The sequence below is a fragment of the Diceros bicornis genome, chromosome 1 (genome assembly GCF_020826845.1).
Source record: "Diceros bicornis minor isolate mBicDic1 chromosome 1, mDicBic1.mat.cur, whole genome shotgun sequence".
Lineage (NCBI taxonomy): Eukaryota > Metazoa > Chordata > Mammalia > Perissodactyla > Rhinocerotidae > Diceros > Diceros bicornis.
In genome coordinates, this window is record NC_080740.1 from 50,590,793 (window position 1) to 50,618,629 (window position 27,837).

Below are 27,837 nucleotides of genomic sequence, written 5' to 3' on the forward strand. Positions count from 1 at the left end.
AAATAAGGGTTCTTTAATAGATAACCCCAACTCCCAAACAGGAGATAATGACATATAGGTGCCGACGTCATCCATTACACGTCAAGCCTTTCTCCGGCGCCCGAGTTGGCCTCAGAAAAAACCGGAAGTGACTCTGCCCCTAACTAACATGGCGTCCAGGAGATTTCCGTTCTCCTCTCCAATAATTGGGCGCGGCGGCTTATCGCGGTTTTACCGAACGGCACCGGCTTGGCCAACTGCTCTCCCCTGTGCCTCCGCGGAAGGCGGGGCTACAAAGGAGATGCTGCTTGGTGATTGGTTGTGGCGCGTTAGGATCGTGGCTCTAGAGAATTAGATAGTCCGAGCCAGGCGGTGATTGGTTGCCGAGAGGCGGAGCGGCTTGACCGCATGAGAGGTAGCCGCAGCGGTGAGGAGAGCTATGGGTCAGGCGGCCAAGGTGACAGGGCCCGGGGAGGGGTTGGGTGCGATGCTGGCGGGGAGGGTAAGAGCGCGGCTTTGGGAAGGTTGTTCGGAGTCTCTGTAGCTGAGGTTCAGGACCCTCCACGAAGGATGTGGCCGTTTCCCCTGAGCAGCCCGGTGACCAGCCCCGAAGGGCGGTCGATTGTTTGTGCAGGTGCGGAGGAGGAAGGGGGGCACCAGTGGTTCCTACTTCTTAGTCTGCCGGGGTACCGAGCGTTTATCCGTGATGCAAGCCCGCGACTTGGGTTCTGCCCCCGTTTCAGCTCCACACCGAGTATTTGTCTGAGGGACCCATTAAACATCTTTGGGAAGTGTACGAGACGCCAAAGGCAATCCTGCGCTGCAACCTACCGATGAGGTGAAAGATTTGGTCAAATAACCAGAAGCTACACGGAAGTCTAGGAACCAAGGAAACCGAGTCCCGTCAAAATCACTTGCCAAAAGTAACACTTAGCGGGACAGAGCAGAGGACCCTTGAGACTTGAGTGCTCCGAATGAGCTTGGGAAGTGACGGCCCCGCCCCCGTCACATCCCTGAGGACCTGGTCACAGATTTGTTTCTCGTGAAACTGATGCACAATTCTCGGGGACCAGCCATCCCTAACCTTAAATATCATCAGCATGGCCGGTTCGGGCCTGTCCCTGTCATTGGCTGAAACATAGACATGGAAAGGGGAAAATGAGCTGCTACAATATAGTGAGGAAAAGCAGTGCTTATGGTTGGTCAATAAGAGGGAGCCACCAAGCGGTACCTCGTGTACGAGGGAACTTGGTGTTCTCAGTACGTTTTAATGTATGTCACACCACCAGTAGAAACAGAAATGTAAAGTGTTGTTCATTCAAAAAATTTATTGAGTGTCCATCATAGCTATTAGTAATACCTAACAGCCAACATTTAGCCTATACTATCTAGGCATAATGGATACAACAATAAATAGACCACCGTTGCCTTCACACAGAAGTCTAGCAGGAAGGGAGATTTTAAACAATTCCTTAATTGCAATTGTAGTAAGTGCTTTGAATTGAAAATACAGTGTATTTTGTGAGCATGTAACTGGGATTTTAACCTATCTGGAGGGATGCAAAAAAGAAGTACCTCTCATAGAAGTATAAGTTAAATTGAGACCTGAAGTTTGATTAGAAATTAGCTAGGAGAAGAGAGAAGAGTAGTCCAGAAAGAGGAAGTAGCATATGGAACATCCTTGAAGTGGGAAGTTGTTTGAAAACTTGAATACAAATGAAATTAAATAGGGTGCATTTCAAAAACACTTTTGGCAAGGCCTACCATGTATGGTATGTGTGGAGGGGGAGTCACCAAGAGGCCTTTGAGGAAGTATGGGACAACAAGGTGAGTAAGCATTTAATTAACATACAAAGTACAAAGTGCCCAGTGTTGTGGGTGTACTCAGGAGGGGAATATAACCCAGACTTAGAAGAGATGGGTAAGTAATGACTAGTACAGAAATTATACCACACACCCTTGAAATTAGCCCATTATTCAAGAAAATTGAGGCAAAAAGGCTAAGTAACTTGTCCAAGCTTACAGTAAGTGTCAATGTCAGATTCAAACTGATCTGACTGTAAAGTAATCCACTTTCCATATACACTGCCTAAATTTGTCCAATCAGTGTAAGTAAATGAGGAAGAGAAGATAATGTATGACCTAGCTCTCTGCATTTTAATAAAAGTTTAACTCCAAGGTGATACTAGCTCCAATAGCTCCAAGGTGGTAACGATGACTTTTCTTAAAGTAGTTCTTAAATTAGGGTTACTGGTTGTTATACTAATGGAATCCCTTTTTTTTTTTTTTCCCCCGAAATAGCTTGTAAACCAATTAGGTTTACTTACCTTTCATTTTCTTCTTAATCCCATGCAATCTGTTCTCCACCGTTCTTGTAATATTGAATTGCCTGGGTTTCTATGATGTTCTGTCACCTTTAAAGTCCATATTTCTACCAAGAGTCTTTTCAAGGCAATCTTGGCTTTTGGTATCAAACAAAACCCTCAGAATTCTTCTAGCCTCTACACATTACTCAATTCCAAGGCCACTTCCACATTTTTGTTGCTTGTTACAGCAGAACCCCACTTCCCAGTACTAAAATCTGTATTAGTTTCCTATGGCTACTCTAACAAAGTACTACAAACTAGGTGGCTTAAAATAATGGAAATTTATTGTCTAACTGTTCTGGGCGCTAGAAGTCTGAAGTCAAGGTGCCAGCAGAGCCATACTCCCTCTGCAGCTCTGGGTAGAAACTTTACTTCTTGCTTGCTTTTGGGTGGCTGTCAGTCCTTGGTGCTCCTTGGCTTGCTGTTGCGTCACTCCAATCTCTGCCTCCGTCTTCACATGGCAGTCTTCCCCCTGTGTGTCTCTGTCTTCACATGGCATTTTCCTCTTCTTTTAAGGATACCAGTCACATTGGATTAGGGCCCACTCTGATGACCTCATCTTAGCTTGATTATGTCTACAAAGACTCTGTTTCCAAATAAGGTCACATTTACAGGTACTGGGGGTTAGAACTTCCACATGTCTTTTGAGGGGACACAATTCAAGGCATAACAATATGGATATACCACATTTTATTTACCCATTCATGAGTTGATGGACATTTGGGTTGTTTCTACTTTTTGACTATTATGAATAATGTTGCTATGAACATTCATGTACAAGTTTTTTTGTGAACATATGTTTCCTTTCTCTTGGGTATCTACCTAGGTATGGAATTGCTAGGTCATATGGTAACTCTATGTTCAACTTTTTGAGCAACTGCCAAACTGTTTTCCAAAGCAGCTGTACCGTTTTACATTCCCACCAACAATGTATAAGAGTCACAGTTTTTCCACATCCTTGTCAATACTTGTTATTCACTGTCCTTTTGACTGTAGCCATCCTACTGGGGTGAAATAGTTTCTCACTGAGATTTAGATTTGTATTTCCTAGATGGCAAATTACATTGAGCATCTTTTCATGGCCTTAATGGCCATTTGTCTATCTTCTTTGGAGAAATGTCTATTCAGATCCTTTGCCTATTTTCAAATTACTTTTTTTTATTGAGTTATAAAAGTTCTTTATGTGTTCTAGATACTAGCTGCTTATCAGATACATGATTTGCAAATATTTTCTCCCATTCTGTAAGTTGTCTTTTTTTTTATAGTGTCCTTTCCTTTTCTCTTTTTAAAATAAATGTTTTAGTTTTTATAAAGGTGATAAATGTATAAAGTTTAAGAAGTCAAATAGTGTTACACAGAAACCAGTAAGTGTCTACTTCCTTCTACATGCCCCCAATTCCTGCTCCCCAGAGATAAGCACTTTTAATCATTTTAGCTATTTCTTCTGATATTTACCTCTATGTTTCTAAATAACATGTTTAAACTGCTATTGATTTTTTTTCTCTTTGGAGATATTATTTATTCACTTTTAACTATGGAAGTTGGGGACTGAGCTCCCCTTACATCCTCTTCCTCAATATATAAATTTTGGTGAATCGGTTTTCATCTTTGGTATTATGATGACTCTAAAAGACTTGTCCACAGCTGAGCCTTCTAATATAATACTATATGATTACATTGCCTTTTTTTTCTAATTCTTAGTTTTTCTTGAAATTAATAACTGCCTTGTTTTTTTATTATCATTGGTTAGTTTCCTTCATATCTATTCCCAAACTCAGAGCAAAACTGAAGTCTACCAATTTCATTCTTTTCCTAGCAACATCTTTTCTGGAGCAGTTCAACCTTTTGCTCTAGTCCAGACTAGTTGCTTTCTATGCTGGCTGCACAAATGCTGACCTGTATTTGTCCTTCACCATCATCTCTGCCTCTCCTATGTTGGATCAGTTGTCTCCCTGATTCCCATGTTTTTTCTCTTTTGTGGCTCATCCCCTTGTTTTGGTGGACCACATACTTCCATAGCTTTCCAATAAAAGGTGTATGGCAGATAAGAGACTTTGCATTTTGGAAATGTCTATTTGCCTTTGTAGTTAGGTGTTATGGTTTGACTATGAATGGTACTCTAAGCTAGACATTTTTTTCAGAACTTCAAGATATTATACCATTGTCTTCTCACAGTGATGCTCTTTAAAAGTCAGGTGCCGTTCTGATTTTCCATGTTTTGTATGTGAACTGTTTTTTCCCTTTCAGATTTTTCTTTTTGTTAGTATTGTGCTGAACTTACATCATAGTGTGCTGTGGTATGGGTTTTGTGTTGGGCACTGGGTGGAGGAGTCCTTTCAATCCAGTAGCTCACGTACCTTACTTTGTGAAATTTTCTTGATTTTTTTTTTCCCTTTTAATTTCTTCCATCTGTCTTCTTTATTCTCTCTTGCTGGCGATCCTGTTAATGTAACTGTTGGGCCATCTAGACTATTCCCTTAATTTTCTTATCTTTTCTCCCCTCAATTTCTATCTCTGAATTTTTATTCTACTTTCTGGGCAATTTTTCACAACTTAATCTTTGCTATCACTCATTTGATATCCAAGAGCTTTTGGGAGTTTTCTGAATGTTCCTTTTTTAATTTACTATAGCTTCTTTTTGTTGTTATTCCGTGTTTGCAATAACTTATGTTTCTGAAGAAGCTCATTGTGGTTGTTTGGTTTTTGTTTTGTTTTATTTTTACATTTTTTCCTCCCTGTTTCCTGTTTCTGATTTGGTGTCTGCCTTTGATGTTATCCGTTTTTTAATGGATGTAAAATACTTAAAAGAATGCTTAGCACACAGGATATACTCAGTAAATGTTAGATATTATTATCTGATGGATGGACTGGAGGAAAGGAGGGAATGGTGGCAGAGTGACAAATGTTTGTAAGTGGTCTAAGCAAGAGATGGGGGGGATCTGAACTTAACTAGTTTTGGGGAATGGAGAATATATAAAAGATTAGAGAGACATTCGTAAAGTTTCTATATGAAAAGTAAAGTAGATATAAAGAATGTCCTAGAGATTTCTGGCTTGAGATATTTGCTGTCTTCCAAAACTGAAATTGAAAAGACAGGAGAAAGAGCAATATTGAGGGAACAACATTGAGTACCTTTTTGGACTTGAGAAGTGTGAGGTGGCCTCGGCCTATCACTAAAGCCTCTTCACAATCTGTCTTCTACCAAAATACCAGGATCTTTTCTGTTTTTTTACCACAGTCTTAGAATATTCATAAGTCTCAGCATTCCACTTCTCTTTAGAGAAATCACAACTAAACTTGCCTAAATTATCTAAAACACCCTCCTTCTGGGCTCTCTTAAGATATAACAAGTTCATGAGTTTGTGAATATGTGTATACGACTTTAAGAGCAGATGAAGGCCTCAATATGTTAAGAAAAGTGAGAATAAGTACTTTACAGACTGGTAAAGTTGATTACCTTAGCAAAGTGGTTTTAGGCAGGGAGATTATTAACTTTTTAACCATCCTTGTATTGTTTCGTTTAAAAGAACTTTGTATTATTTTTGTAAATAGAGCTAATTTTTTTAAATTTAAAGATAAATAATCAAGGGAAAGTTATTTTAGCAAACCCTGGTTTTCACTAGCTATTTTGAAAAATAGTCTAAGTAACAAACAGAAAAGAAATGCTGTTTAATCCTTGTAATTATGTAAAATATGAAATTTTTTCTTTTGAGGTCTGAATTCTGATTTTCTTTACAGGTTTTACAGCTCTTTAAAACATTGCACAGGACCAGACAACAAGTTTTTAAAAATGATGCCAGAGCATTAGAAGGTAAGTTTACTTTTTGCCCCTTTGGAGCAAGTCTATTCTTGAGATGGCTGCTAATATATCCAAGAGACCCTGTATGGTCAGGACCCATCTTAGAGAATGACCTTCATTATCTCTCCCCTAATGTCATAATGTAAAGATGAGTTTATATTACACTTCTTTGAGGAGTATCTACTTAAAGAAAAATTTTAAAAGATCAAGTTTTCATAAAGAATCAGGAAAAAAAAGGATCAGAATTTCAGTGTGCTCCATTGCTTGCGTTATGTTCAAGCCATTAATCTCATCTCTGTATTATATAATCAAATTTTCACACTCTCAATGACCAGACAGCGTAGCTCCCCCTTATCCATAAGATTTAAATTGCCCACCATTTTGAGTAGCGTGATGAAATCTCATACCTTCCCGCTTGCTTTAAATATTTTTAAGTGAAATAATTTTAAGAATAGCTAACATTGCATATTTACTAAGCATTTTACGTGGATCGTTCAGTTAAATGCTCACAGCAACACAATAAGGCAGTTTGTCAGTTAGATTAGACTAAATTATGGTGCTATGATGATGCCAAAGTCTCAATGGTGTAATGAACAAAATTTTTATTTTTCACTCACTTTACATGTCAACCAAGGCACTCAAATTTATATATATATATCTCCTCTCTGCTACCATAACTTTATTTTAATTGCGTGTGTGTGTGTGTATGATTTAACATGCTTATATGTATTGCGTTTTGCCTTTTTTTTTTTCACTGAGGAAGATTCGCCCCGAGCTAACATCTGCTGCCAGTCCTCCTCTTTTTGTATGTGACCCGACACCACAGCATGGTCACTGACAGACGAGTGCTGTAGGTCCACTCCCAGGAACCGAACCCAGGCCGCCAAAGTGGAGTGTGCCCAGCTTAACCACTAGGCCACCAGGGCTGGCCTGGAGTTTTGCCATTTTTTAAAAAAGCATTTTAATTTAAATCCTGAGATTTATAGAAACAATGCATTAAGTTAGATTTATTGGAATCTAATAGCTAGAGGTACACAAATAAAACTGGAAGTAAAAAGCAGGAAACAAAAATTTTAGAGTGCTAAAGGTTTATATGAGGTTTAATTACAAATTTGCCAGCCTGTCAAAACTTCTCCAAGAGACTTTGTTAAATTTCTTATTTTTATACTTTGTTTTACATGGAGCAAAACTATTTCCTCTACTAGCGAAATAGTCATTCCAAATGAAGAACATGTAAATTGTTGGGACAGGAATTATAAATTAGAAAAGCAAATAAATGTATGTATTTTTCTTTCTCTAGCAGCCAGAAAAAAGATAAATGAAGAATTCAAAAGTAATAAAAGTGAAACTTCTCCTAAGAAAATAGAAGAGGTATAGTAATTGAGTTTTTCAGTTACAATAAACTTTTTATAAATTTTCTTAGCAACTAGAGGAAATGATGAAAACAGGGGTAATATGAAATAAAAACCATTACTTGATAGTTAAAGCCATCACAACTGTAGATAACCTTCGTTTGTTTGGTATGGCTTACTCCTCAGGGTCATCTGCCTACACCCGTAAGATAGCAGGTTGCCTGGTGAAAAGAACACAGATGTAGCCCTGGTCAAAGCAAGCGCAGCCTGAACCACCCCAAAAACCCACAGAAATTCTATCTTCACGTAAGGCAAGTGACTGAAACTAAGGAAATGAGTGTTATAGTAACTCAGAGCTACAGAGGGAACTTCTACTCAGCTCAACTAGATAGATAGATATTTTTTTCAATTTCTATCTTGGCGGTGGAAGTTAACCAGCCACAGTTTATGAACTGTTCTTGCTTTGTCTTCTGTATTTACATTTTAGTCACTTGCTTTAGTTGAAGACAGTATACTGACACTGGTCTGTGAGCTCCCTAGTAATTCTTGATGTTCATTAATGTACTTTTAATGTTCATTTAAAAAATGCACAATGATTCTTTTGCTGTATAAAATCATACCACATATACACACTGTCTCTGTCTTGAGCTTCCTAAGTGTTCCTGTATCTAACTTTGTATAAACATAGGGAAAGGACCTTTAGGAAGAAAACGAAAAATGGAAAATTATTTGCAGGGGTAGTTATGATTCCAAGAATTGGTTTGGTAAAGAGGAAGGTACAAATTAAAGAAATTCTTCTATGTTTAATAGAATTTCCACAAGTTAAGAAAAATTGATAAAAATGCATTTATATTTAGAAGAGAAAATGCTCTTTTAGAAATAGTAAATATCTGTAATAATCAAGCTAATGAGACAAAATGCAATAACGTGTTTCTGTCCCTATAATATGAAGAAAAAAGGGAAAGATTTTGCTTAAGCATATGATAGAACAAACAGGGACTGAATTTTTGTTCATGGCAGAAGTTAAGATGACATAATCAAGTCATGACTTGAAGAGAAGTTAAAAGGTATGTTTGGAAGTTTGTACTATTTGCTATTCAGTAAACTGATTAATAACAGTATGGTGATTATTTTTAAATTTTGAAATCATGAGTTAAAAAATTTTAAATGTTTTATATATAAAAATTATATATATGGTATATATATAAAAATATATATATATATTTTATATATTTTATATATATATTTTATATATATTTATATATATATTTTTATATATATACCATGTAATATATATACCATATATATACCATAAATTACATACATGTATATAATTTTTTATATATAAAAATATATATGGTATATATAAAAATTTTAAATTGAGGTCTGTTTATATCAACTAAACTTGGAAAATGAACTATAATCTCCCAAATTCATTTTACTTATAGAGCACTAATTTAACATTAAGCAATCTAGAAATTAGATATTTGTGTACTTTTGTACATTTGTATATAATAAAGTACTTTTTGTACTTTCTGTAACTGTGTATATTAAATATTTAGTAGTTTTTAGATAATTACGTTGTCATGTATTAGAGGGTTCATGAAGTCTTGGCACCAAAAGGAATCTTAGGCATCCTCTAGACCAGCAGTTTTCAAACTTTTTGGTCTCATGACCCCTTTACCTTCTTAAAAATGGAGCACCCCAAAAAGTGTTGTTTGTTTTATACCTATCAATATATACCATATATATTTTTTATATATAAAAAATTGTATACCGTGTATGTAATTTTTTTATATATAACAAATTATATACCGTGTATGTAATTTTTTTTTGGCTCCACAGTTCATACAGACCCCCTCCTGCTCATCCCCTCTGATCTCCCTTTATTCTTTGTTCCTCATCTAGCCTTGTTTCTAGCCTTAAATCTAGGACTTGACTCAGTTTATGCACCTCCAATGAGTGAGGAGGCTCATTTTTTCTCCTTTCTTTACCTTGCAAAGGCCTGTCTCTACCCTTCTCAGGTCTGTCAGGATGTGAGGCTTTGCTCTCCCACAGCCTTCTCCATGTCAGTTGACAGCAGCTCCCTCCTTTTGATGCTCAGACTAAAAACAGTGGTGCTCTCTTTCTTGATTGCTTTCCTTTTCTCACACTTACATCCAGTCTGTCAGTAAATCATATTGGCTTAACCTTCAAAATATATCCAGAATTTGACCACTTCTCATCCTCCCCATTGTTATCTCCTGGTTCAAGGCATCATATCTCACTGGATTGTTACAACAGCCTCCCACTGGGTCTGCCTGCTTCCGCCCTAACTCTCTGCAGCCTATTCTCAATACTTTTTTTTTTTTTTTTTTTTTTTTTTGGTGAGGAAGGTTGTCCCTGAGCTAACATCTGTTGCCTATCCTCCTGTTTTTGCTTGAGGAAGATTGTCGCTGAGCTAACATCTGTGCCAGTCTTCCTCTACTTTCTTATATATGGGATGCCGCCACAGCATGGCTTGATGAGCGGTCTGTAGGTCCGAGCCCAAGATCCAAACCGGCGAACTCCGCCAAAGATGGAGTGCGCGAACTTAACCACTATGCCACCGGGCAGCCCCTATTCTCAATACTTTTAAAGGCAGTGAGCCTTTAAAAAAAGGCATATTCAATCCCTCTTCTATTCACAACTCCCATGGCTTCTCATCCCATTCAAAGTAAAATCTATAGTCCCTACCATATAAGACTATATCATCTGACCCCTGTTAACTTCCAGCCTCAATTCACCACATCCCTCTCACTCTTCCAATCTGTGCCTTCTTTGAGGATGCTTGAATTTACCAAAAACATTCCTGTCTCAGGGCGTTTATGCTATTGCTGCTTCTTAGGATGTTCTTCTCCCACATGCCCTCAAGTCTTCATTTACTAGACCAATAGATTTTAATCTGTCTTTCCCTTTGAATGGATCTTTTAGCCATGCATGATTTTATAACATCGTGCACTGATGATTTGGAAAATAAAGGTTCATCAGGTAATGCAGATCTTACAAATGTTGATATAGTTCAATACGTAATATTTTTACATTACATCTATTAATGTTTCCCGTCTCATCAGAAAAATCTTTAAGTATTGGGAAGCTGTCATGCTTACAGTGGTAGATACGATTTCTCCATAATTCCAATTTTTGCTTGAAAACTTGAATTTTATCATTGTCTTCAAATAGTTGTTTTCTTGAAGTGACAGACTCACTTCACTCATTTTCAAGAAAATGTCTGTAAATACCCAAGTCTGAATAATCATGGTTTATCTGTTAGTGATTCATTCAAATAAAAATGGTATTCCATGGAAAAAGGTCTACTTCTGCTTGCAACTCAAATAATAGGCTCTAGTAGTATGAAAATAATTTTGACTTCATGGGTCCTGTGAATGGGTCTCAAGGTCCCTCAGGGATCCACAGCTTTGAGAATTGCTGTTCTAGTCCAGTTCTTCATTTCACATATGATGAGTTCTGAAACTCAAAGAGAGTAGGTTATTAACCCAAGGCCATACTCTTAGTGACAGAGCCAGAGTTGGAATCCAAGTATGTCAACTCCTAATCCAATACTCTTTCTAGTGTTCAGAACATCCAACAATATAAAAGAAAGATTCAAACTCCTCCCCAAAACTGTGCATTTTATACACATTGTAAAATATATATTACAAAAAAAAACTAAGTCTGTTTTGGAACAAAATATGGAGCGGATGGAGAAAGTTAAAAGTATACGCATATCTGAGCTTTCTGTATGCTTGGAATGGTTTACAAAAAATAAACGCAGGATTATATAAAAAGAAATTGTAGTAAACCTATAGTTTTCAAAAACAGTACATTCATATGAACCATTGAGAAAACACCCAAAGGATTTATTCTATTTGTTTGATTTTCTTAACAGCTAATAAAAATAGGTTCCGATGTTGAATTGTTACTCAGAACATCTGTTATACAAGGTATTCACACAGACCACAATACACTGAGTAAGTAAAATTAAAGAAAAATGTTTTCTGACTGCAATGTGTTTTAAAATATTGAACAATTACAGTGCTTTTAACGCTGAGTAGTAAAACAGCTTGATTTTGCCAGACAATGTGGTATATCTTGTATACATTTGCAAGGCTACCATTTAAAAATGCTGTATTATGAAACTTTGTTTTACCAGATTTTTTTCTTTTTCTTTTTTTAGTTTGTTTTTTCTTTTTAATCTTAACCACTGATTATATTGCAAAACTACAGTTACAAAGACAGTATGACTATTTTTATTGTATTTATTTAGGGTTCCTAATTATTCTAGTTTCGTTCATCACCTACCTAGACTCAGTCTGTTTCTTTACCTTTATTCTATGATCAGAGTTGTTTTAATTCAGAAGAATTGGGATTATAGGAAATGGAAATATAGTTGAGGATCCGCCATTATACCTCCAGACTCCTGGTGGGGCTTCAGGAGAATCTCATTTCACATTATATTTTGTTTTCATTTCCTAACGTATCTTTGCAGATAACAACAACAACAAAAAAGATGACATTCAAAATTTTGAAAGCCGCCTTTATCTTTAAAGTAAGCAAGCTATTAAGTATAACACAAACAGGAAAGCACGCAATTTGTAACTGTACAGCCCAGTGAATTTTCACAAAGCGAAATATCCATGTAACCAACATCCATATCAAGTTATATAATATTACCAGTATCCCAAAAGCCCCCTCATGCCCTCCTGTTCCTCCCAGGCACCCCCTCCCCACAGACGTAACCACTATCCTGACTTTTAACACTATAGGTTTTTAACTTAGTATAATAGTGTTTGAACTTTATATAAATGGAATCAAATAAGATTACTATTTTGTCTGGCTTCTTTCTCTCAACATTTTATTTGTAAAGTGTATCTATGTTGTTGTGTATAGCAAGATTTCTATGAATATTGTTTGAATATACCACAATTTATCCCTTCTACTATTGTTCATTCGGATTGTTCCTAATTTTGGACTATAATGAATAATGATTCTATGGACCTCCTTGTATGTACTTTTTGGTTTAAAAAAATACATATTCACACACACACACACGCACATATATACACACACACACACAAATATATATACACATATAATGCATTTTCTTGGATGTATGTATAGCTAGCAATGAAATTTCTGGGTCATAGAATTTGTGTTTATTCAGGTTTAGTAGATACTGCTAACCAGTTTTCCAAAGTGGTTAGACTAATTTACACTTCCAGCAGCGGCGTCTGAGAGCTCCTTTTGCTTTACATCCTCACCAGCCCTTGGTGCTGTGTGTCTCTTTAATTTTAGCCTTTCTGGTCGTCGTGTAGTGGTATCACATTGTGATTTTAATTTGCATTTCTCTGGTAACTAGTGAAGTACTAGCACCTTTTCAGTTGTTACTGGCCATTCGGATATTCTCTTTTATAAAGTGGCTGTTCAGATCTTTTGGCGTTTTTTCTAAGAAATTATCTGCCTTTTTATTATTGATTTGAATGAATTTTTTATCTGTTCTGAATACAAATCCTTTGTTGAATATTTGCATTAAAAGAATCTTCGGGGCCGGCCGATGGTGCAAGCGGTTAAGTGCGCGCGCTCCGCTGTGGCGGCCCAGGGCTTGCTGGTTTGGATCCCGGGTGCGCACTGACACGCTGCTTGTCAAGCCATGCTGTGGAGGCATCCCATATAAAGTGGAGGAAGATGGGCACGGATGTTAGCCCAGGGCCAGTCTTCCTCAGCAAAAAAAGAGGAGGATTGGCAGATGTTAGCTCAGGGCCCATCTTCCTCACCAAAAAAAAAAAAAAGAAAAAGAATCTTCTACTTTGTGGCTTTCTTTTTTGTTCTGGTAATGTTATCTTTTGATGAGAAGTTTCTAATTTTAATGTAGCCCAGTTTATCCATTTTTTCCTTTATAGTTAGTACTTTTGAATTCTCTTTAAGAAATCTTTACCTGTCTCAAGCAAGATCATGAAGAAATTCTCCTGTGCTTTCTTCCAATAGCTTTATTATTTGATCTTTTCCTTTGGTTGTTTATATCAACTAGAGTTGATTTTTGTATATGCTGTGAGATAGAGCTCAAGATTTCTTTTTTAACATGTGAATATTCAGTTGACCCAGCATCATTTATTGAAACGACCACTCTTTGTCCCTGCACTGCAGGATTTTAGGACCTTTGTCCTAAAATCAGATAACTATATATGTATGCATCTGTTTCTAGACTTTATAATCTCTTCAGTTAGTTTGTTTTTCTGTCCTTGCATTATATACCATAATGTGTTGATTACTATAGCCTTATAATAAATCTTGATATCTAGTAGTCTAAGTCCTATAGAGCTTTTTAAGTTATTTTTAGTTCATGAGGATTTATCAGAAATTATTAGATCTGAGTTATATTTATAAGGGCAGTAAACATAGTTAATCCTAGATTGAAAATTTATAGTCATTAGCTTTAATCTTAATAATGATCTTTAGAGCTTCTGTGTAATATAGCTGACATTTTATACAGGTAATCACAGCTAAATATTATTTTTATTATATGAATAAAAATTTAGGTTATTTCAAATAACTAAATTTGATATCTGTCTTTCAAATGCCTGGTTTTATGATCATATTCATTTAAATTTATTTTTACCTTTTGGTTTTCTGTATAATTTAGTTTTCTCACAGGATTGAAAATTTTGATTCTTTTATGATTATTAGTATATAATACTATATTGCCTTAATAATGGCCTTATTCTTTCTATTAAGATATATATGGATCTCTTTTTCCTACTTTATGCCTATGGGTCCCAGATATAACAAATTTGATTCTTTAATCTCTGTTTTAAAAAGGTACTTTAAGCAAAATTCCTCCACATATTTTAGCAGTCTGTACTGGCACATAGAAATGAGAGGAATTAAAATTCTGCTTCTTGGCTAGAAAATAGAGAATTGTGAATGTGTGTTTCTAAAAAATATCAGATAATGTTCCAACATGAAAAATAATAGAAATTGAAAATAATATAGCGAAACTTCATCTGTAAGAGTAATCACCATGTATGCATGAACTCTAAATCCATCTCTTTTTCCTTCCCTTCCAAATAATATCTACAGTGGAAAGTAAATATTGACTCCCAGCAAGAACTCTGTATTCTAAATAATTTCTCATTTTTTCCTTTTTAATAAAAACCACTTCCCGTATCCTTACAGATAATTTCAATGTTCTTTGTATATTACAGACATAATAATTTCATCATTTGAGAAAAACTCCTTGTTTTTAAAATCTTTAAAAAATATTGGGGAAACCCTACGGCATACCTCGTTTTATTGTGCTTTACTTTATTGCGCTTCACAGATATTACATTTTCTTAGAAACGGAAGGTTTCTGGTAGCCCTGTGTTGAGCAAGTCTGTCGGCACCATTTTTCCAATAGTATTTGCTCACTTCATGTCTCTGTTTTACATTTTGGTAATTCTCACAGTATTTCAAACTTTTTAATTATTATTATATTTATTATGGTGATCTATAATCAGTGATCTTTGATGTTACTATTGTAATTATTTTGAGGCATCCATATAAGACGGCCATATAAGAACCACGCCCGTGTAAGATGGCAAACTTAATTGATAAATGCTTTGTATGTTCTGACTGCTCCACCGACCAGCTGTTCCCCTGTCTCTCTCCCTCTCCTTGGGCCTCCCTATTTCCTGAGACACAACAATATTGAAATCCCATTAATAAACCTACAATGGCCTCTAAGTGTTCAAGTGAAAGGAAGAGTCACACGTGTCTCACTTTAAATCAAAAGCTAGAAATGATTAAGCTTAGTGAGGAAGGCATGTCAAAAGCCAAGATAGGCCAAAAGCTAGGCCTCTTGCACCAAACAGTTAGCCAAGTTGTAAATGCAAAGGAAAAGTTCTTGAAGAAAATTAAAAGTGCTGCTCCAGTGAACACATGAATGATAAGAAAGCAAAACAGCGTTGTTGCTAATATGGAGAAAGTTTTAGTGGTCTGGATAGGAGATCAAACCAACCACAAGATTCCCTTAAACCAAAGCCTAATCCAGAGCAAGGCCCTAACTCTTCAATTCTATGAAGGCTGAGAGAGGTGAGGAAGCTGCAGAAGGAAGTTTGAAGCTAGCAGAGGTTGATTCATGAGGTTTAAGGAAAGAAGCCATCTCCATAACGTAAAAGTGCAAGGTGAAGCAGCAAGTGCTGATGTAGAAGCTGCAGCAAGTTATCCAGAAGATCTAGCTGAGATAATTAATGAAGGTGGCTACACTAAACAACAGATTTTCAGTGTAGACAAAAAGCTTTCTTTTTCTTTTTCTTTTTTTGACAAAAAGCTTTCTATTGGAAGAAGATGCCATCTAGGATTTTTATAGCTAGAGAGGAGAAGTCAATGCCTGGCTTCAAAGCTTCAAAGGACAGGCTGACTATCTTGTTAGGGGCTAATGCAGCTGGTGACTTTAGGGCCCTTAAGAATTATGCTGTGTTTACTCTGCCTGTGCTTTATAAATGGAACAGCAAAGCCTGGATGACAGCACATCTGCAATATTACTGTTCATTGACAATGCACCTGGTCACCCAAGAGCTCTGATGGTGATACACAACAAGCTAAATGTTGTTTTGGTGCCTGCTAACACAACATCCGATCTGCAACCATGGATCAAGGAGTCATTTCGACTTTCAAGTCTTATTATTTAAGAAACACATTTCATAAGGCTGTAGCTTCCGTAGATAATGATCCCTCTTATGGTTCTGGGCAAAGTCAATTGAAAACCTTCTGGAAAGGATTCACCATTCTAGATGCCATTAAGAGCATTTGTGATTCATGGGAAGAGGTCAAAATATCAACATAGCAGTTTGGAAGGACTTGATTCCAACTCTCATGGATGACTTTGAGGGGTTCAAGACTTCAGTGGAGGAAGTAACTGCAGATGTGGTAGAAATAGCAAGAGAACTAGAATTAGAAGTGGACCCTGAAGATTTTACTGAATTGCTGCAATCTCGTTAACAGATGAGGAGTTGCCTCTTATGGATGAGTAAAGAAAGTGGTTTCTTGAGATGGAATCTACTCCTGGTGAAGATGCTGTGAAGATTGTTGAAATGACTGTAAAAGATTTAGAATATTACACAAACTTAGTTGATAAAGCAGCGGCAGGGTTTGAGAAGATTGAGTCCAATTTTAAAAGAAGTTCTACTTTGGGTAAAATGCTATCAAGCGGCATCGCATGCTGCAAGAAAACCATTCTTGAAGAGTCAATCAGTGCAGCAAACTTCAGTGTCGTCTTGTTTTAAGAAATTGCCACTGTCACCCCAACCTTCAGCAACCACCACTGTGATCGGTCAGCAGCCGTCAACATTGAGGCAAGACCCTCCACCAGCAAAAAGGTTACGACTTGCTGAAGGCTCAAATGATAGTTAGCGTTTTTTAGCAATAAAGTATTTTTTAATTAAGGTATATACTTTTTTTTAGACATAATGCTATTGCACACTTAGTAGACTACAGTACTAAAACATAACTTTTAGATGCACTGGGGAACCAGAAAATTCATGTGACTTGCTTTATTGCAATATTCACTTTATTGTGATCATCTGGAACCAAACCTGCAATATCTTTGAGATATGCCTGTATTTTTCTTTCCAAATATTCCCTACTTTTTTGTGTTTTTTAAGGTATGGTCTCAGGTGCTTGAATTTGGATTAATCATTATTTTTTATTCATACTATTCTCATTATTGGTCCAGTCTAGCCTTCCTAGGTATTCTATAGAAAAATAATAACTATGACTTAGAAAAATACTGAAACTAACTCATTGTTCTACACTTACTTTCTCATTGATTATTGACATTTGTCAAAACCCTCTTTATAATACGGACATTGGTCAGCTAGTTTCAGTTTTGGCCCTTATCAAACATATATTCTATGGACAGTAACCAAATTTATGAATAAAGATGGTACCAAGAAAATTCAGGACTTCAGGTGGCTATATATTAATGGTACTTAGTTTTTGAATAGCATTATCCATATTTTTTAACTTCCTCTCTGGCATATATGTAAGACAAACAAAATAGGGATGTGCTTCTGAACATGTGTAATACATTTTTTAAAAAAGCCCTAGGAAGCTATTTTTTATTTCAGATGTGTTTTTAAACTTCTTTGCTTTGGTTTTTTGTATTTGTCTTTGCCTAAAACTATCTTATTGTTTGTATTCTAAGGCAAGTTAATGTGATTCAGCAAACATTTATTGGATACCTATTGTGCTAGGCACTGCCAATAGAACAGTGAACAAGACAGATCTGGTTCCTGTCCTTGTGGAACTGAGAGTGCTGTTTAGAAGACAGATGATTAAGTGTTCAGTCGTAGTCTTTTGGGTGCCATCATAAGAAAGGCAGAGGTGTTGTTGAGCCACGTAGGCAGAACTCCAAATCCAAAACTTGGTGGGTCAGGGACAGGTTCTTAGAAGAAAACAATTTTGTGTTTAAGTTCTCTATAATTTGAACTTATTTATATTTATGTGCTTGCTATATTGAGAGACGTTTCTGTAACGGTGGACTTAAATATTTTAATGGTCTATAAATTATTTATGTCCTGAATGCTTCTGTGATTGCCAGACTATTATAAACTATGCCATCAATAGATTTTTTTTAACTGAGATATAATTGACATATAACATTGTGTTAGTTTTAGTGTACAACAGAATTATTTTATATGTGTATATATGTGAAATGATTACCATAGTCAGTTTTTAGTTAACATCCATGACCACATGTAGTTACAATTTTTTTTTTTCTTTTCTTTTTTTCCCCTTTTTCTCCCAAAGCCCCAGTAGATGGTTGTATATCCTAGTTGCACATCCTTCTAGTTGCTGTATGTGGGACGTGGCCTCAGCATGGCCCGACAAGCGGTACGTCGGTGCGCCCGGGATCCGAACCCGGGCTGCCAGTAGCGGAGCGGGCACACTTAACCACTAAGCCATGGGGCCGGCCCGCACAATTTTTTTTTCTTATGATGAGAACTTTTAAGATTTACTGTCTTAGCATCTTTCAAATATGCAACACAGTATTCTTAACTATAGTCACTATGCTGTACATTTCATCTCCAGGGCTTGTTTATCTTAAAACTGGAAGTTTGTACCTTTTGACCACCTTCACCCATTTCATCTCCTCCCCTACCCCCCACCTCTGGCAACCACCAGTCTGTTCTCTGTATTTATGAGTTGAGTTTTTTGGTTTGTTTTCCTTTTTTTTTTTTTTCAGATTCCACATGTAAGTGAGATCATACAGTATCTGTCTTTCCCTGTCTGACTTATTTCACTTAGCATAATGCCCTCAAGGTCCATCATGTTGTCTCAATGGCAGGATTTCTTTCTTTTATATGGCTGAATAATATTCCATTGTATTTTCTTTACACCACATTTTCTTTAGCCATTCATCTGTCAGTGGACACTTAGGTTGTTTCCATGTGTTAGCTATTGTAAATAATGCTGCAGTGAACATGGAAGTACAGATATCTTTTCAAGATAGTGATTTCATTTTCTTTGGATAAATGCTTAGAAGTGGAATTGCTGGATAATATGGTAGTTCTGTTTTTAATTTTTTTAGGAGCATCCATACTGTTTTTCATAGTGGCTTCACCAATTTACATTTACCAACAGTGCACAAGAGTTCTCTTTTCTCCACATCCTTGGCAACATTTGTTATTTCTTGTCTTTTTGATAATAGCCATTCTGACAGATGTGAAGTGATATCTCATGGTTTTGATTTGCATTTCCCTGATGATTAGTGATGTGACCACCTTTTCATGTACCTGTTGGCCATTTGTATGTCTTTGGAAAAAAGTCTATTCAGATCCTCTGCCACTTTTGTAATCAGAATGTTTGGTTTTTTTCTATTGAGTTGTATGAGTTCTTTATATATTTTGGATATTAACCCCTTATCAGGTATATGATTTGCAAATATTTTCTCCCGTTACATAGGTTGCCGTTTCATTTTGTTCATGATTTCCTTTTCTGTGCACAAGCTTTTTAGTTTGATTTAGTCTCACTTGTTTATGTTTCCTTTTGTTGCCCTTGCTTTTGGGGACTAATCCAAAAAAATCATTGCCAAGACCGATGTCAAGGAGCTTACTCCCCTGTGTTTTCTTGTAGGGGTTTTATGGTTTCAGGTCTTACGTTCAAGTCTTTTAATCCACTTGAGTTAATTTTTGTGTATGGTGTAAGACAGGGGTCCAGTTTCATTCTTCTGCTTTTGGCCGTCTAGTTTTCCCAGAACTATTTATTGAAGAGACTCTCCTTTCCTCATTTTGTTCTTGGCTCCTTTGTCATAAATTAATTGACCATATATGCATGAGTTTGTTGCTGGGCCCTCTTTTCTGTTCCATTGATCAATGTGTCTGTTTTTATGCTAATACTATACTGTTTTGATTACTGTAGCTTTGTAGTGTAGTTTGAAATCAAGAAATGTGATGCCTCTGGCTTTTTTCTTCTTTCTCAAGATTACTTGGTTTTTTGCGGTCTTTTGTGGTTCCCTACAAATTTTAGGATTATCTGTTCTGTTTCTGTGAAAAATGCCGTTGGCATTTTGATACAGGTTACATGGAATCTGTAGATTGCTTTCGGTAGTATGGATATTTCAACAATATTAATTCACCCAATCTATGAGCAAATAATACTTTTCCATTTATTTGTGTCTTCAATTTCTTTCATCAATGTCTTATAGTTTTCAGTGTACAGGTCTCTTACTTCCTTATTTAAATTTATTCCTAGGTATTTTATTCTTTTTGATGCAATTGTAAATGGAATTGTTTTCCTAATTTCTCTTTCTAATAGTTCGTTATTACTGTATAGAAACACAACTGATTTTTGTATATTGGTTTTGTATTCTGCAACTTTACTGAATTCATTTATTAGTTCTAGCAGTTTTTGGTGAAGTCTTTAGGATTTTCTATATATAAAGTCATGTTGTCTGCAAATAGAGACAGTTTTACTTCTTCTGTTCTGACTTGAATGCCTTTTATTTCTTTTTCTTGACTAATTGCTCTGGCTAGGACTTCTAGTACTATGTTGAATAGAAGTGGTGAGAATTGGCATCCTTATCTTATTCTTGATCTTAAAGGAAAAGCTTTCAGTTTTTCACCATTGAGTATGCTGTTAGCTGTGGGCTCGTCATATATGGTCTTTATTATGTTGAGATGTGTTCCCTCTATACCCACTTTATTGAGAGTTTTTATTATGATTGGATGTTGAATTTTGTCAGATGCTTTTACTGCATCTATTGAGTTGATCCTATGGTTTTTATCCTTCATTTTGTTAATGTGGTATATCACATTGATTGATTTGTGGGTGTTGAACCATCCTTGCATCCCTGGAATAAATCACACTTGTTCATGGTGTATGATCCTCTTCATGTATTGTTGAATTTGGTTTGCTAATATTTTGTTGAGGGTTTTTGCATCTATTTTCATCGGGGATATTGGCCTGTAATTTTATTTTCTTGTGGAGTCCTTCTCTGGTTTGGGTTCAGGGTAATAGTGGCCTCTTAAAATGGGTTTGGATGTGTTCCCTTCTCCTGTATTTTTTTTATTTATCTATTTTTAATCTTGACCTGAATTTTGATTTGGGCCATAATTGAATTAAAGCCTTTTTATTTAAAAAAATTACTATTTAAATGATACATTTAATATAATCATAATAGATAAGGTTTTTCAGGGGCCTAAAATACAGGATATAAATCATGATCTCAGTGTAGTTCCTTGTCATGATCTGCCAATTTCAATAAACTAATGTTGTTGTGGTACTTTGATATCTAATATAGAGAGCAAAGTCAGGGATTTTATAATCAATAAAACAAAATTACACTGAAAAATAGAATACAGCATGTAAATATACCTGTGGTATATTTGGCCTAATTAAAGTGTTAGCAATTAATGAATACAGAAAAATTCAATTGTAGGGTGCCTTTTGATTCCAAAGATTAACTTGAAGCATTGGAGTAGTGAATATTTGACAGGTTTTCTGGTGGTTTACCACTCTTTGAATGTCCTTGTTTTGTTTCAGGAATTTCCATCTTCATGAGTTCTAAATCCCCAAGATAGAATCTAGAAAATTCAGTTCCTCGATTTCCTTTGCAGCTCAGGCACAGACATTTGACACAGGTGCAGCACACTCATCCGTATTCAGAAACGAACTTGAGAAAAGAGGTCTGGCATAGAATCTATGTTGCTGGCAGGAGTAGCATCAGTGGTTGCAGAGTCAAGTTACTGATTTAGAAGTGACATTGGTGTGGTGGCAGGAGCAGATGTAGTAAAGCTGAGTTTCTGGCAGCATTTGAAGTGTAGTATCTTATGCTCCGTGGGGGTAGAAATGGTAGCAGTTTCTTCTAGTGCCCCATAGGCAGCAGCATTTTTCATCATCAGGCCAGTTTTGTGGCATAGCTTTGGACATTATTCCTGGAAGCTTAGCCTCAAGCCTGCCTGATTCTTAAGCCCTCACAACATTCCATGAGTTAGACCAACCATCTGTTAATAAATGCCTTTTCTGCGTAATCAGTTAGAGTCAGCCTCTGTTACTTGTAAATAAGAACAACAGAAGTTGTTATCAGAAGTGAGGTACTGAAAATTACACAACCTAAAATGTGAAATTAGTTGAATGGAAGGCGGAGGTAGAGGGGGCTATGATTGTCATGGGCCTGATCATTACGGGCTTTAAGCTGGTGGCCCTTGTTATATAGTGGTGAAATGTAAGGTCAGTGCATCTTACTGTTTCTTGGGATGCAGACCAAGTACCAGCTGAGGGTACAACAATAAGGGAAATAACCAGAATATCAGTGTATACTGGTTATTTCTTCTTGCTTTGAGCAAAATATCGAAGAAGAGAATGAATGCAGATTAATTGGTTGGTCTACAAAGAAAAGATGGAAGGAAGTACTACTTGCTAAGGAGCACTCTTCTGTCTACATCCTGAAGTCTAATTGATTGAGAATCCTATACTGTAGAGCTTTGCGGGGTTGAAAATATCAATTGCTTTTATCCACTAAAACTAAAGCTAGTACAAGCTGAATTCGGGGACTTCTGAGCTCTAACATGAAATAAGATCAATGCTTTCTGCCTTTTTCATTTCCAGACAAAGATCAGATAAAGGGTACATTTATTCACTGGAGCCTATAGGTTTTCGTTGCTTTAAGAAATGTCCATTAAGCTAAGGGTTAAGGGGATGGGCAGAACATAGAGGCCATTACAAAAGGATGAAAATCTTCCTGCTTACAAACTGTCAAGTTGTTTGCCTGTAGCTACTTATACAGGGAAATGACCGGGGAAAAATAGATTTGAAGCTTCTAACATTTGGTTTTTTTGTGTGTGTGTGAGGAAGATCAGCCCTGAGCTAACATCCATGCCAGTCCTCCTCTTTTTTGTTCTTTCTTTCTTTCTTTTTTTTTTTTTTTTGCTGAGGAAGACTGGCCCTGAGCTAACATCCGTGCCGATCTTCCTCCACTTTATGTGGGACAGTGCCACAGCATGGCCTGACAAGGGGTGCGTGGGTGCGCACCCGGGATCCGAACCCGGGCCGCCAGCAGCAGAGTGCGTGCACTTCACCGCTACGCCACGGGGTCAGCCCTGAAGCTTCTAAAGTTTTTGAATGAATTATATTGCCAAGAAACCCCGAGCCTGGCTAGCTCTCTTCAATTCCTAAGACCATCCCTGGGCCCCTGAACTCATATCAGTAAGAAGTGGACTGTGAAACTTCAGAGCCTCAAAGAAGGGCATCTTTCCCAATATCCCCACCTCCAGACAAGGAGGATCCCGCAGAGGACAGAACCAGGGGCCTTGAAGGACAGTGGAAAGAGAGGGTCTTTAGGTCTCCCAGAAAACAGGATTAGGTGCTGCCAGATTGGCTGACTAGGGAATTTATTGCTTTGCCAAAAGCAAGGAGTCCTTGTTCTTCCTGACCAGCAGGATTTAGGATTTGCTGTGGAGCAGTGACTACCAAGTGTTTCCCATTCCAGGTTTTTATTGCTGTATCTTGTTTATTCTTTACTCTGGTCTAGTAGGTAGCCACAATTTGAGCCACAGCTGGACCTAATGGAAAGGCTAGCGCATCAGCCAGAGATCCTTGATTTGAATCTGTATTGATTTGATCCTTGATTTGAGATCTTAGGGGTCAGGTAGTAAATGGATATATTCTATATATGGGAAGAAGGGTATATATTCATGTCGTGTAGTCAAAAGGGTGGACTGCTTATTGCCTCTCTAATATCCATTCTTTCTTAGTAACTGAAAAATTATGTTCAGGGTGCAGTGTGCCAAGTGAAAAAAAAGGTGATTTCCCAAGCCACGTGACACCTTTCTGGCCAATATAAGCAGCTGTCTACTGGATGTTGCTTCCAGGAGAGCTACTGTTTTCCTGTTAAAAAGGCATAGGCCAAGCTAGGACTCCCTTTTTGCCCCTTTCTGTTCTCTCTTCCTGCCTGGAGTGCACATGTGATGCAACAGCAGTAATGAAGACAGAAACCATACATGAAGGGTAGCAGAGCAGGAAGAAAAAAAGAGCCTGGGTCCTTAGTACCACTAAGGACCCGCAGTAGCCCAGGACTACCTTAATCTGAATTTCTTGATATGTGAGAAAATTAAATCTCTTAATTAAACCACCATTTGTTGGACTTTTGATTAATCTATCTGTCTTTTCCACTAGACTGTGAACTCTTTGAAGCTCAAGAGACTTCTTTTTTTATTGAAGTATAATTGACATATGACATTATATTAGTTTCAGGTGTACAACATAATAATTTGATATTTGTATATATTATGAAACGATCACCAATAAGTCTAGTTAATATTTGTCACCATACATAGTTACAAAATTTTTTTTCTTGCGATGAGGACATTTAAGATCTACTATCTTAGCAGCTTTCAAATATGTAATAGAGTATTATGAACTATAGTCACTGTGCTCTACTGAAGAGGCTATTATATATTCACCTCTGTATCTTCATTTCTTGATGTAATGTCCAGCATAAAATAGGTATATATATGTTTGATAACTGAAACAATTTACTGCCTTTGTTAATAGGTTATAACCTAAACTATAATTTGCTCTCTGGTGAAACCTCCAAAGATATAAACAATGGTTAAATGATACTTATTTAACTGATGTTCATTTCAGTAAGACAGATTTACCGTTTGACTCATAAGAGCATTATTTTTAGTCAGATTGGTTTTTTTTAATTAAATGAGAATTTCAGTTTTCCTTTTGAATTGAATTTGTTTTAGTAATATCTTTAAAAAAAATTTTTTTTGGAATGATTCAGATTTACAGAAAAGATACAAGAAAAGTTGAAGGGTATGGTAATTTCCTTTACCCAGCTTCCACAAATGCTAACATTTTACCATATTTGCTTTATCATCCCTCCCTCATTTTTTTCCTGAACTTTCTGAGGATAAATTGCAGACTTAATGCCTCTTTTCCCCCAAATGAGCACATTTTAAATCATGACAGGCCACTTGGGTTTAGATCTGGAGAAATACTTTAGAATATATTTCTTAAAAACACTTCAATGTGTATTTCCTGAATTTACAAAGATATTCTTTTATATAACCACAGTATAATTATTAAAAACAGGGTGTTAACATTGATACAATTCTGTTACTCAAATTTTTCCATTTATCCTAACAATTTGTATTGTTATAAATGTAATATCATTATAATTATATATAAATATAATTTCCTTTATAGCAGAAGAAAAAAAAATTTCCCTCTGGTCTAGGATCCAATGGAGGAACACACAGATGTCATTTAGTCGTCATGTTTCTTTAGTCTTCCTTAACCTGGAGCAGTTCCTCAGTCTTTGTCTTTCATGACCATGATGTTTTTGAAGAGTATAGGCGAGTTATTTCATAGAATGTGGTATAAGCATTTTTTGATCATGACAGTTGACCTGGATTCAGCTCTTCTGGAGAAAAAAAGGAGAAATGATGTATCGTCTCAAAATTTTGTATGTTAAGAGCTTTATCTCAATTGACTCCAACAAGATGTCTTACCTAGGACTCAACATTTGTTGTTGTTTAACACTGTTTCTCAATGAGGCACTATTGGCACTTTGAATAGGATAGTTCTTCACTGCACCAGACTGTCCCACACATCCCTGGCTCCTGCCCACTAAGTTCCAGTAGCATTCTTCAGTTGGTATGACCACCCAAAACACCTCCTGTTGAGAACCACTGTTCTGTAAAATTTGGAATCTTTAACTTGGGAAAGTTGTCTTGCTTTTTGTTTGGTAGGTAGTATAAACAAATTTTCCATTTGATGGTTTTCATTATCAGTAATCTGTAATCTGTTGGCTGATAATGTGCTTTAGCTGAATTTTGTTCAGTTATTTAAATATTTATGTTTAATAAATAAATGATAAAGTGTTAGTTGGTCATAAATGTTTTTATATCATCTGAAATGATAATCCTATTAACTGTCTCCATTTAAAATCAAGAACTTCACCTTAGAAGTTAACTGAAATAAAATATCCCTGGAAGGTTTACCTTAAAACTCGATATTTTACTGTTATTAATTTTAAGGGGAAATGAGTATATTTGCATTGTATTTTAATGGTAAAGATGTTAATTATTCTCGTTTTGTTTTTCTTTCAGAATTGGTCCCTAGGAAAGACCTTCTTATAGAAAATGTGCCATATTGTGATGCACCAACTCAGAAGCAATGAATTCTCTAGGATAAAATCAAATCTTTGTAATTTTTAATTTTAAAATATAAAACTCTGGCAAAAGTCCTGGAAATACAGATATTTTTCTCTGAACTGGCATATTGAAAATGAGTGAACTAAAGTATAGTTTCATAATTAAATTTCAAATTAAAAGGACATTGCCAAAAACTGCAGAACATAAAGTATTTCTTAAGAACATTAAATAAGAAGACATTTCATTTTCATTGAAAATCAAACTTTATAAAGTAAAATAAATGCTGAGGGAAGTATATCATATTTACTTCTGTTTGACCTTGGTGAGTATTTTGGTCTTACCATAACTATTTGAGAATGCAGTATTTTGACAAGTTGGTGGGTTTTCCTCCCATGTGAAATGAAACTATTAAATTAAAATTATTAGATTAAATTGATGTTTAGTTCCCAAAATGTTAAATTGGTTAAAAAGTTGCAGTGTGTGCCAGCTCTCCACAGAAGGTGGCCTTTGTTTCCTAAAGCACTGAAATTATTTCTGTAGCCAACAAATAATTATACAGTTTCCTTTTAGAGGTAGATAGTATTTCTCTGTTCCTATAAAGACATTTTTTAACCAGTTTTCTGAAGATAGATGAATAAAATATCAAAATCACTTAGGATCACTGAGGAATAAAGAAATCCTAATATTTTTAGGAAATAGTGGCTCTTGACCAAACTATATAATATGGCCTTAGTAGAATTAGCTGTACTTATACCACAGCTAGATTTTATTGTGAAAATGGCTGCGTTCGCTTCTTTTTTTTGGTGAGGAAGATTGTCCCTGAGCTAACATATGTGCCAGTCCTCTATTTTGTGTATGGGACACCGCCACAGCATGGCTTGACAAGTGATGTGTAGGTCCACGCCTGGGATCCAAACCCGTGGATCCTGGGCCACTGAAGAGGAGTGAGCGACCTTAGCCACTATGCTACCAGGCCGGCCCCTGCATTCTCTTCATTTTAATCAATAAAATTCAAATGGCTTTTCTTCTACCACATGTTCCATCCCTGACAAGATTGACAGTATCACAAAATAGCTTGGCATTCTACCACCTAATGGTAGGAACTATAAAATTGTATTTAATATTCTTCTTGTTTTTCTTTTATCTGTGCATCTTTACCATTCTATTTTTTCAGTGAATGGTGTATTCTCTCTGATCGCTGATTAATCTCCCATTTGATGGTGACACAGGGTTTTTAATTTTTACAAGATTCTCAGTGCAAGCTTTGTTGGCAAAACGTATTGGTATATCCATACTGGATATAAAATGTCATATTTAAAAATAATTTAATTTTAGGATATCAAAAAATTATCAAAATTATTTAGATGTAGTACACTTAACATTAAACCAGAGGGCCGTCCCCGTGGCTTAGCGGTTAAGTGCGCATGCTCCGCTACTGGCAGCCTGGGTTCACATCCCGGACGCACATCGACACATTGCTTCTTCGGCCATGCTGAGGCCACGTACCACATACAGCAACTAGAAGAATGTGCAACTATGACATACAACTATCTACTGGGGCTTTGGGGGTAAAAAAAAAAAAAAAGGAGGAAGATTGGCAATAGATGTTAGCTCAGAGCTGGTCTTCCTCAGCAAAAAGAGGAGGATTAGCACGAATGTTAGCTGAGGGCGGATCTTCC

General features: G+C 36.3%; 1 protein-coding gene across 3 annotated transcripts; it reads left to right on the forward strand.

The window, feature by feature from the left end:
* The first annotated feature begins 368 nt into the window (after positions 1 to 368).
* LYRM7 (LYR motif containing 7) lies at positions 369 to 26,277 on the forward strand. 3 transcript variants are annotated; one of them, XM_058539879.1, is made up of 5 exons: positions 369 to 436; positions 6,084 to 6,156; positions 7,445 to 7,515; positions 11,404 to 11,485; positions 26,114 to 26,277. In XM_058539879.1, the coding sequence occupies exons 1-5, from the start codon at positions 419 to 421 to the stop codon at positions 26,182 to 26,184; spliced, it is 315 nt and encodes a 104-aa protein (XP_058395862.1). In that variant the 5' UTR covers positions 369 to 418; the 3' UTR covers positions 26,185 to 26,277. The 3 variants fall into 3 exon arrangements, with proteins under 3 accessions (XP_058395862.1, XP_058395872.1, XP_058395880.1); XM_058539889.1 differs by having other exon boundaries at positions 7,448 to 7,515; XM_058539897.1 differs by lacking the exon at positions 369 to 436 and adding an exon at positions 5,188 to 5,253.
* The last annotated feature ends 1,560 nt before the right edge of the window (positions 26,278 to 27,837 follow it).

Excerpts from the sequence above, each read along its gene's own strand:
- LYRM7 (XM_058539879.1), top strand. Across the intron at positions 7,516-11,403 it reads CTCCTAAGAAAATAGAAGAG|CTAATAAAAATAGGTTCCGA; the intron begins GTATAGTAATTG and ends TTTTCTTAACAG. Across the intron at positions 11,486-26,113 it reads CACAGACCACAATACACTGA|AATTGGTCCCTAGGAAAGAC; the intron begins GTAAGTAAAATT and ends TTTTTCTTTCAG.